This window comes from Hippocampus bargibanti, linkage group LG05 (assembly GCF_051943395.1).
Source record: "Hippocampus bargibanti isolate YZ-2025 linkage group LG05, ASM5194339v1, whole genome shotgun sequence".
In the NCBI taxonomy this organism is placed as follows: Eukaryota; Metazoa; Chordata; class Actinopteri; order Syngnathiformes; family Syngnathidae; genus Hippocampus; species Hippocampus bargibanti.
In genome coordinates this window covers 31,947,676-31,959,531 of record NC_142738.1, presented here as the reverse complement: position 1 = coordinate 31,959,531, position 11,856 = coordinate 31,947,676, and the positions used below count along the sequence as shown (strand labels likewise).

Genomic DNA, 11,856 nt, shown 5'->3' with positions numbered 1-11,856 from the left:
GAAGAAGAAAAAATAGTTGGTCGCGGAAGTGGAAAGCCAAAGTTGAACGTTGGCTGTGCGGCGCACCGATCTTTTTTTCTTTTTTGTTTGTTTACCTTTTCAGTCTGCGAACCGTCAAAGGTTATTGAGAAATATGGAGGAATATGGTGAAAGTGACATTTTCCAGCATCTACTTGGTATGAATTTGGTGCCAAGAAAAAATGCAACTCACAGATACAACGATACGTCTCTCGGTGATTTTACAGGTAGGTTCATATTGTTGCGATTGTCTTGGATGCCTTACGTCGCTGTGGTGGACGTATGAGATTCATTCTCGAGCCACCTCACCATAATCTGCGTATTCAGCGGCAGCCTTATGGAATATACATATTTCTCATTTCATATCAATGTTTATTTTCACGTGTGTCTCTACCAGTGACGTGCGGTGTGGTTCGTGGCTGGTTAGGCACGTGACGTCATCACTGTCAGATTTACAAACATGAAATCTACAGACTTGACTTGATCGTCACTCCCGCCAAAAAAAAAAAGCGAAATCCGAATACTGGCGTTGTACGGGATATTTTCAATTCCCGAGTAAATTCGTGAATGGCAGCGACTGAGTTAACGACAGCACCCCAGCTACCCGACCGGATCACCTTCATAACGATCTGATGTTGCATTTTGGAATATGGAAAGATGACCAGACGACCTGAGATCTGATACGTTGCCCTGCATGCCAACGTGTTGGTCGTATGGATAGATAGCTGGAGTGTTGGAATGTCCCCTGGATCTCGTCTGTTTGAGGGCTAACTAGTATTCTTCCTTTTTGTGTGTTCTAAAAATGGCCGAAAACGTTCAATGTTGTAGCTTTACCCTCATGAGGGTCGCGGGGATGCTGGAGCCTAACCCAGACGTCTTCAGGCACTAGGCAGGGGACACCCTGAATTGGTTGCTAGTCAATTGTAGGGCACACAGAGACAAACAACCATCCATGCTATGCTCGCACCAAGAATATATAATAATATACAATATAACAATATAATAATACATTTTATTTCAAGCGCCTTTCAAAGCTCTCAATGAGACTTTACAGTCACAGACAAGCAGAGATACTATAATAAATAGAATACAATAAATAAAATACAATTATAAATAGAAACAAGACAGAGAGCTACACAGAAAATGGAATTTTAAATGTTAAAGTTAATTCTATATTTGAGCGGAAGCCAGTGGAGCTCATGGAGGACGGGGGTGATGTGGTGAAGGGATGAGGTTCTGGTGATGATCCGGGCTGAAGAATTCTGGACGAGTTGAAGTTTGTGGAGAGGTTTCTGAGGGACACCAAAGAGAAGTGAATTGCAATAGTCAATCCAGGAGGTGACAAGACTATGAACGAGGATAATAGTGGTGTGAGGAGTGAGAGACAGGCGAAGACGATTGATATTGCGTAGGTGAAAGTACACAGTTATTTATATGGGAGTGGAAAGATAGTGTGCTGTCAAGAATGACACCGAGACTTTTCACCTGATGGGAGGGAGAAATAGTCAAATTGGCAATAGTGAGGGAGAAACTGTTAGCTTTGCTCAAGGTGGATTTGGTACCAACGAGGAGAATCTCGTTTTCTTTCGCTGTTAAGTTTGAGGAAGTTGTGGCTAAACCAGGATTTCATTTCAGAGAGGAAGAGTGAAAGGGAAGAAGATGGAAGAGAGGCGTCGGGTTTGCTGGAGTGATAGAGCTGGGTGTCACCCGCAAAGCAATGAAAGCATCGACCAAATTTACAGATTGAAGTGTTAAATCAACCTGCCTGTTCAATCTCAATCATAATAATTGTGATAACCCCCGTTTGCCTCCCCACCCCACCTTACCACCACAAACTGTTCAGCCTTTTGCGTCACATGTGCCTACTGCGCTTACCCAAACTACGTATCAGATGTATCACGCGCAAACATCCAAATGCATGTAAAACATGGAATTGAATGACATTGTTGCCTTAAATAAAAACGTTTTTGTTTGATTTTGGTGCTCCTCTATGATTGTGATTGAATGTGTTTTTTTTTTTTAAGAAATGTGGTATGGAGTTTTTCTCTGGGCAGCAGTCTCCTCTTTGATCTTCCACTTGCCTGCATCTCTACTGTCGTTCGTTGCACTTCGGCAGCACAAAATAGCCCGCTTGATGCCCATTGCCATCCTCTTAATGGGAATCCTTGGACCCGTTGGTGGAGGAGTCCTCACAAGTAAGTTCTGCTGCCATTGCGACATTGATAGATTTTTTTTTCCTTCATAATGAATGTGTTTTGCCCATAATTGTGACGATTCATTCATTCATTTTTCAAACTGCTTGAGAGCCTATCCAAGTAGGCAGTACTGTAATTGTCCCCCCCCCAAAAAAAAATCCACCGTTTTCAGCTCTAAATTAAGAGCAGGAATGTATTTAATTCCTGGTTAACTCACAATTTATGATAATGAATCACATATTTTTATCTGTTCTGAATTTCCTTTCATTTATTTTTGACTTATTGTTCTCCTTTTAGAATCAGTCACAAATGCTTTAATCGTCCCGCAGTGGGGAAATGTGACACTCACATCAACAAGGAATTGTGGATTCGTTTTCTTTGCACTAAATATAAAACATTACTGAAACTACAATTTTGATTTTCAATTTTAACCCCTTCTCTAACAATGAAAAGCGTTCTTCAGTCGTCATCTGTACTTCTTTGAAGGTGTCGGACGTTTCGCTTCTTATCCAAGAGGAAAATCCCAGAACATAGATGGTTTGAAAGGGGAGTAAAAGAAGTGATTTTCATAAAATAGCTAAATCCTTCACTAAACCAATATGGTGAGGTGAGGTTCAAAGGACAATAGGAGCAATCAGTGGAGCCGCAGGGAGTAGTCCTCTGCTCCCCCCAACCTGAGAGCAGGGACCGATCATACCAGAGTCCGGCACCGCTATGTCTAGACAGTAGGGATATATATATCGGGCCGAAACTACCAGTAAGACGTTAGTTCGCTGAAGAAGCGAAACGTCCGACACCTTCAAATTTGTACAGATGACGGCTGAAGAAAGCTTTTCATCGATGGACCACTCCTGTACGACTGAGAGCTTCCACAGACCCTTCGCCAACATTTTATTTTTATTTTTTTGTGAAAAACATTCCCTTTTCCAACAATTTTACGATTTATGTTCTATATGGTGTCGTTCATGCTGGCTATGAAAACAGTTTGTAAATCCTGCCCGGTTTCTTCAGCAAAACGATTAGTCCCTACCAGTACAGAGTCAATAATTCTTTGATCAATAAAAAGACTGAAGAATTGAAATGGACTCAGTTCTGCCGGGTTTTCATCAAACGTTATTCCATAATTTCCTGTGAAATGATACGCTCCTCTGACAATTCAAGGCTTCTCCAAGGTCTCCTCGTCCACGCCACTTGTTGAGAAATAGTCATCGTACGATGAACTGGCGGAGTTCTCAGAAGTATTAAAGCATCTGAGGGAAGGTTCATATTACTATCATCCGTTGAACTCGACATTTGGGGTGTGACACTCGAAATTTCTTCTAAAAATGCATGCAAATGTGGATGCAAACCACACTTTTATGACAACAACTGCTATCTTTCAACAGTGTGCTTGAAATTCCACAGCTCTACCCTATCGCAAGAATACTCGTTTCACACATAGAATGGCTCGTAAAGCTTAAAATGGACGAGTATATACGAATGTAGATGGTTTTTGAAGGTAAGTTTATCGACGGGTACACTCGTCCACGACCGAAAAGAACATTTTGTGAAATCGTGTATAGTCGTTTCTGCCGGCGGACGGGTTAAACAACTTTTTTTTTAACTTGGAGCAGTTATTCACACTGATAATACACTAGTATAAAAAATATACAGGTAACATCCGAGTTACGAGCGGGTTTCGACAAAACTGTTGTAAGTCAAACGTTTGTAAATCGGAATGCATTCAAAATTGCCGACACAAATTTTCTACGACAGGATAGTATACGATGTCAATCTCTTGTTTTTAAGCACCGTTTTCTATTGAATACGATTACATACCAAAATGTTGACAGTTCATTTATAAATCTTATGAAACTTTTAATGTCGTTTTAATCATTTTATATTTCGTATTATCGATCTTTATAACTGTGTCGGCGCACACGCTTTCTGCTGACCCAAATACGCACGGCTTCCCACGCATGCAAGCGAGTGAAATGCTGTCCTGTTGGCTAAAATTGTCGTCCGCGTTTGTTAAGAAAAAGTTATTTTGTATCCTCATTTTGTGCAATGCTGCTCCGGCAAATAAACATCCTACTTGTTCGGATTGACAGCTGGGGGCGGGGCCGCGCCTCCCCGCTTCCACCAATTCCTTCTTCAGGACAGAGGGTACAAAAACGGAACTCTGTCAGCTTGTATTTGTACTTTGTATTACCCTGGACTTTCTATATCTTCGGTCCGAGGCCACCCCCACGTCCTGTAATCCTTTCGGGATCGTTCCTTGTCTGCACCACCGTGTGCGAGTTGCTTTTTGCCATTGGCATAGTACGCATGTGGGGTCTCCCATTGCCCTCCCCCCACTCGTCGTTTTTGGTATTCTTTATTTTGGATTATTCCCCTGGTCCTCTTTTTGGGACCAGCGCTTTGTGTTGTCCCTTAATAATCATCTCGCATGGATGTCGCTTACTTGGGGATCCAGACATTCAATTTCGCTCCGACGAGTCGGCTGCTCTCTGCCTCGTTCGGAACGTGACAGATCGAAACAAGAAGGACCATCTCGAGTCTTATTCTACCAAATGCATCGCAAACACGCTGCAGAGTTCAACAGCGTTCAAAGGTCTGGTGTGTGTGTGTGTGTGTGTGTGTGTGTGTGTGTGTGTGTGTGTGTGTGTGTGTGTATATATATATATATATATATATACACACGCACACCTTGTTCGTGGTGTTTTTCAGTGATCGCCTTCTTCTCCTCGACTGATTTTGTTTTGCGTCTTCGGCTGAACACAAGCCTGTGGTGCGGTCTTTTTCGGTCCCATAATAGCAAAATTATCTGCGATCGACGTGTGAATTCAGAGAGAGGGGATGTGGATGGAAAGGTGCGCCGGCTGGAGCGCTGTTCGGTCATGGGCTTCCGCCGAAGGTCACTCCGCCAGTATCACGTGTATCACGAAAAGTAATGTGTATTTCAAGGTGTAATTTTCATAAATTTGACGTTCGGAAACCGAAAACTTCGTAAGGTAAGGTGTTCGTAAGCCGAGGCCCTACTGTACACACACACACACACACACACACACACACACACACACCTATATACAGTAAAGTCTCGTTATATCGATATGGGATATATCGATAGTCCCGGTTATATCGATACTTTTTCGGACTCCCGAGAATATCGATATAACAAGACTTTACTGTATATATGTGTATATATATATATACATTAAAAAAATTAATCCGGCACCTGGCAAGCTAAAACTAAAGACTTTATTTCACTTCACTTTAGTTCGCTGACGAAGCCTCTTGGATTGGAGGCAAAACGCCCGACACCTTCAAAAAAGTACAGATGACGGCTGAAGAAACCTTCTCATCGAAGCTTTCCTAATGTAGTGTTGCCCAAATTGAAATGTGATTTTCTCTTGTGTGTGTGTGTGACGCAGGTGCAGCCATCGCAGGAGTTTACAAGGCCGCAGGGAAGAGAATGATCTCTCTGGAAGCTTTAGTTTTCGGCGTGGGACAGTCCTTCTTGATTCTTGTTATTTCCTTCCTTCGAGTGCTCGCCACCCTTTAGTGGTACAGAGGCGATTAACTCCGTCTCATAACTCGTGGCAACTTGCTTCAGCTTGGACAAATATCGACATGTCAGGCTTGGACGTGCTCTTCGGCTCGGACCACACCATCAAGTCAACTCACAAGAGCTGAAATGCAGTATCTTGTCCGACAACATGTACTCTAGTTTGCAGGACAACGCTCGCCGTTGAGGAAGTTGTTTTTGACGTTACCCATTCGCATGGACATTGATCACATTTCCTCTCAGCAAACTCAGCTATTTGAAATCGAGAGAGGGATTTCAAACCTTTTTTTTGATTTTCTACAGTTTGTGTCAAGATTAAGTGTGAGGGCAGCAGGCTGTTCTGCTGGCGGAATTCAGTCATATTTTGCATCCCGAGACTTTTTCATTCTCACGTCTCATGTGCATTTGAATTTTCCTTTTGTTCTGAGTTAGTAGTACTTAAAGGACAACAGACACCATTTTTTTGTTTCCTCACTGACATCAGAAAAATGTTTGAGAGCATCTGAAATACCCAAAACATGCAGGCTAATATTTTTTGTCAAACGCAAAACACCCCAAAAAAATGACTTAAAGTTGCCCAAAACTGCCACAAATGAGCTCGAAACTGCAAGGATTCAGAAAGTCCCGCCCCCAGTCCGCTAGGAATTTGGGTCAACTTACACCTTCTTTGTGCCTGTTAACGCAATTGGCTGCCACACAACGATTCACCATCGCGTTATTTATGTAGTTTTCCTTCGAATTTCTCGAGCAACACAATGTTTCCAGACGGAAAAAGTAGCCAAAATGCACTGTGTGTCGTTTTCTCGGTCACGGGTGTTCCCTCAGCGACGTCACTTCTGGCATCGGCATCAACTCGAAAACAAGACTTCGTAAATATTCACTGCCAGTTTTAAAAGGTAAAGACGCTGAGTAAAAGTCATTTGAAGTGGTTTTACGCAACTTGTGCGCTGGTGTCGGTTGTCCTTAAATATTGTCGGAGGCGGCCAACTCCACCAGTTTCATGTGGTGATCCTCGAACCCTTTCAATGACTGCGGACGAGCCTGACGGGTCGACCTCCGCGGCGGAGGATCCGCCGACCGAACCCGTGAGACCGACTAACCGAACCCTTTGGGTTCGATCGAAGCCAGTTTTAGAAGCACTGTTCGGAGTGTTTTTGTCTTTGAAAAAAAAGGCCTGGAAGACAGTCAGTTCAATTTAATCTCCGCAGATCTAAACTAGACCGTAGGTGGCTTTTTTTCTGTTTGACACCGCCATGTTATATTCTAAATGGCAGGTTTTGGAAGTGTATCATGCTGGTTCACTGATGATGGCAACTGTTTGTCTCTATGAATGCTCTGATACATTGAAAATGAGACACATACTTGTTGCTTGTCCTTTGCTTCCATCCATTAATTTACAACCATTTTAATCTTGCTGTTTCTTTGCATGATGAGCCCTCCCTTTGATGATGTCAATTCCAATCGCTTTACCTGATGGCAGGCACGCTCTCCGAAATGCAAATAAACATGCGACAAAGCAAGTATTCCTTTCGGGGTGTGCTTATTTATTACACTGCCAATGACATCACTGTAAATGCACCTGATGCATTTGTTTACAAACATCTGCTGTTGAGCAGCAGATGGCTGTGCTTTATTTTCTTGACATTACGTTGGGTTGTTGTCACTTCCGTTACAGGTTTTGCTTTCCGCTCTTCGTTATTTAAAGGACCACCGACATCACTTTTTTTTGTTTCCTGACATCAGAAAAACGTTTTACAGCATCTAAAATAGCCAAAACACGCAGGCTGATATTTTTAGTCCAATGCAAAACACCAATAAAAATGAGTCCAAGTGTCCAAAATCTGCAACAAAATTAGCTGCAAATTGGGCATTTTCATAAAGTCCCGCCCCCAGTGTGTGACGTCACACCAAAACGTCTAGCATTGCTAGTGAATCAAAACAATGGCTTCAGATTCGGAGAAGATGCTTTCTTGTTACTCATCAGGTAATGAATACGATTCAAATAGTTCTGAAGAGGAAAGCATACATGTTTGCAATCGCTTAAAGCATTTATTCCGTGCCATTTTGAAGCAATAGGGGGGGAAATGTAGCACCAAAAAAAAAGGCAGAAAAGGGTGACAGAGGTCTGTGTAAGGGATTAATCAGCCCGTTTCCACAGGCTGATTAATTCCTTACACAGAGCTTTTGTCGCCCTATTCTACCTCTTTTTGGTGCAACGCGAAGTTATCAGACCAAACAAGTACAGCAAAATGCATTGATGTGATGGAAGGACTGCTACAATGTGTCCTTTTTTCGGTCAGGGGCGTTCCTTCAGTGACGTCACGTGAGGACTCGTCACAAACTCAAAAACAAGACTTCCTGAATATTCAGTGCGAGTCTTAAAACGTAAAATATAGCTTTAATATGCGGTGGACTCTTTGTAAAATACGCTCAGTAGAAGTCATTTGAAGCCATTTTACAAATTATGGACACAACCTGTCCGGAGACGTCGGTTGTCCTTAAGTGTCATTACACTGAGAAGACGGCGAGAATGGACATGCTTTATCGCTGTACTGTTTAGCAAGAAAAGACAAAAGGACAAAGACCAAAACTTCTATTTCGGACAGAAAGAGAATCTGCTCCTGAATCAAGATGTCAATCAGTGCCGACATCTTTTGACCGAGACCTCGCTGCCTTCTGGAATCCATCAAATTGTGAGACAGCGTGAAAGAGGTGTCAAAAGTGTATCGAGTATCTGGAAGGTGGAAAAAGGCATACAAGAGAATGCCCCCTCGCCCCATTTGACTGACAACATCTCGGTGCTCTCAAAAGCATCTTTTCTCATGAAAAATAATCACTCAAAAGTTAATTTGCATTCAAAACATGCATTATTTACAAAACAAGTGTTGCGATACACGCTGCCTGATAAGACTTTAAAATTCAAATTGTATGTTTTTTGAGTACACTTGTATTTGACTTGTAAGTACAGTATAACGAATAGGACACTCTATACTTGGAAGTTGTTAAAGGACTTAGGTACACTTATTTTATTTTGATGCCGAATATATTTATGAAAAACAGTGTAGCGGTAGTTCCACCCTTGCGCAAATGAATTGCACCACCCTGTGATCTTGACTGTTTTGCCAGGCCTCTGATTGGATCATTAATGGATGACCACGTCCTAATCACCTTCCCATCGGGTATCAAAAGAAGGGTTTTTTTTGCTTGTAAATCACTTCTTCTTCAACGAGATGGATACAGAAGGACATGACTGTGATGGATTGACCTGGCAATTCATCAGACTTCAACCCGAATTGATGGTCACTAATCAGGATTCGTCTAAGAAAGATTGCACAACAAAAAATCCCGAATGTGAGCTATAATTAAGACCTGGTACAGGGGCCCTTCCATCCTCAAAATCTGGTCGAGTCCATGCCAAAACGCATCGCTGAGGTGATAAAGAACAAGGGAGGACACACTTCTTACTAAAATGGACATTTTAATCATTTGAGTTGTCAAAAAAAAACAGAGTGGTGCAAATAATTTTTGTACACCCTTGTGCCCAAAACACAGTGTTAATTTTCTAACTGCACAATTTACTGCAGATTGCACCAATAACAGTATCAACTGTTATTGTATATTAAAGTTAATTTGAGTAGTACTTGAAGACAAAAAAGTCGACATACATTTGATATTTTTTATATACGCTGTCGTGCTTTAAATTGTAAATTAAAGGACAACCGACGTCTCTGGACAAGTTGTGTCCATAATTTGTAAAATGGCTTCAAATGACTTCTACTGAGCGTATTTTACAAAGAGTCCACCGCATATTAAATCTATATTTTACCTTTTAAGACTCGCGCTGAATATTCCGGAAGACTTGTTTTTGAGTTGGTGACGAGTCCTCACCCTACGTCACGGAAGGAACGCCCCGGACTGAGAAAGGACATACCTTCCATCACCTCAATGCATTTTGCGGTACTTTGTTTGGTCCGAAAACTTCGTGTTGCACCAAAAAGAGGCAGCAGAGGGCGACAAAGCTCAGTGTAAGGAATTAATCAGCCTGTGGAAACAGGCTGATTAATTCCTTACACGGAGCTCTGCTGCCATCTTGCTACATTTCTGTCCAGATGCCTCAAAATGACCCGGAAAGACTTCTTTAATCGATTGCAAACATTTACGCTTTCCTCTTCAGAACTATTTGAATCCTATTCATAACTGGATGTGTAACAAGAAAGCAACTTCTCCGAATCTGAAGCCATATTTTTTGGAATCTCCAGCAATGCAAGACGTCTTTGCGTGACGTCACGAACTGGGGGCGGGACTTTCTGAAACTGGCCACTTCCCGTTTCAATTTTTTTGCAGTTTCAGCACACTTGAAGTCATTTTGATTGGTGTTTTGCATTTGACTAAAAATATCAGCCTGCGTGTTTTGGCTGTTTTAGATGCTATAAAAGGTTATTCTGATGTCAGTAAACAAAAAAGTGGTGTCGGTTGTCCTTTAAATGTGGAATATGTTCTATATGGAACCTGGAACCATTAAGGCCAGGTTGAAATAGTATATATCTTTTTTAGAGATGGTGTATTATTCTGAGAAAAAAAAAGTCGCGAATTAGCGAGTTTGAAACTCGCAAATGTGTTAGATTTAAAGTCACAAATGTGCGGGATTTAAACCTTGAAAAAACAAAACTTTCGAAGTTTGAGATGCATCATTGGGTCGTGCGGTGGGTTAGCAGCCTACTGCTCTTGCTTCGCTAACGGATCCGCTCTTGCTGAAATGGAACAGATCATCAGTTGTTGCTTTGAGAGTCACAAAGAGATCCTTCAAGTCTTGGTACACAATCACAATATTGTGATTTCTGTCTAAGAGGCGGTGTCCGAAAGTTTTTTCTTTTTTTTAAACGTTTAAATCGAGCAAATTTGTGACTTTAAATCTAGCAAATTTGCTATTTTTTTCTCAGAATAATACCCCATCTCGAAAAGAATAGAGTAAAGTCTCGTTATATCGATATTTTTGGGAGTCGGAAAAAATATCAATATACCCGGACTATGGATATATCCGATCCTGCGCCGGACTGCATTAAAAGGGGGCAACAAATGGGGGATGTTTGATATGGCATGTCATTTTCTCCAAGAGTTCATGGATTGCGTCTCTAGCATGCTTTTGTATTTTATTATTTCCATAACGCACTCTTGCAATCGTGACTCTGAGTAGCACTCAACCTTGTTCAAGACACCAACGGCAGCATGTACAGACTGTATGAAAAACAGAAATTGTTGCAAGCGATAAAGATATCTGAATACAACACAATTAAATACATGTATGGAAAACAAAAACTGCAACGTTTACATGACTGACATTGATAAAGTATTCTGCGGCACGTCTTTGTTTCTCGATGAAGAATTTGCTTGTTGGATTGTCCTCCACAGCCACTATTGCCTTGTACTTTGTTCTGATATCACAATTGTTACGTTTCCCCATGGTTGAAATTGGTGTTGAACAACTGTATACTGTATAAGAAGACTACAGTATTGTAACGTTCGGTGTTTGTGTTGTGCGTGTTTGGGGCTTGGGAGGACCCGACAACAGGGTTCGAGAGAGTGCCTGAATAGAATGACTGCGCGTGAGTTGTGGCGTAACAACAGCTCCTGTTTGTATGTGATAACTGCTATGTTTTGTTATTAAAAATCGATATAAACAGAGCAAAATGGCCGGCGGGAGATGAAAAATGGCACCGTCGTAACCAGATTATCGTAAGAACCAGGTATCGTACTAAACGGAACTAGTTAGACATAAAAGACTAGAAATTTGCCGGGAAATGAAAATAGTGTCGTAATAAGCAGTACTATCGATATAACCGATATCGATATAACGAGACTTTACTGTATATGCCCTTCCGTAGGTTCTATGACTGATTCGTGCAAGATTTTTTTTTCATGTGCACTCACAACAAGACTGTTCATTCACCTGAAATGGACACATCTTTTGAAATAATTGGCCCAAATCTCATTTCGCAGCACAATTGAACACATTTCTATTTCCAGGGTTGTCAGCTTTGCATATTCATGTTCAAGCAGATTTCATATTTAAACATATTAAACACACAAGACCAGTAG

General features: G+C 41.5%; 1 protein-coding gene across 1 annotated transcript; it reads left to right on the top strand.

Moving 5' to 3' along the window:
* Nucleotides 1–7,598, top strand: tmem170a (transmembrane protein 170A). Its single transcript, XM_088995740.1, has 3 exons — nucleotides 1–245; nucleotides 2,043–2,213; nucleotides 5,627–7,598. Exons 1-3 carry the CDS (start codon nucleotides 134–136, stop codon nucleotides 5,755–5,757), a joined length of 414 nt encoding a protein of 137 aa, XP_088851866.1. The 5' UTR covers nucleotides 1–133; the 3' UTR covers nucleotides 5,758–7,598.
* The last annotated feature ends 4,258 nt before the right edge of the window (nucleotides 7,599–11,856 follow it).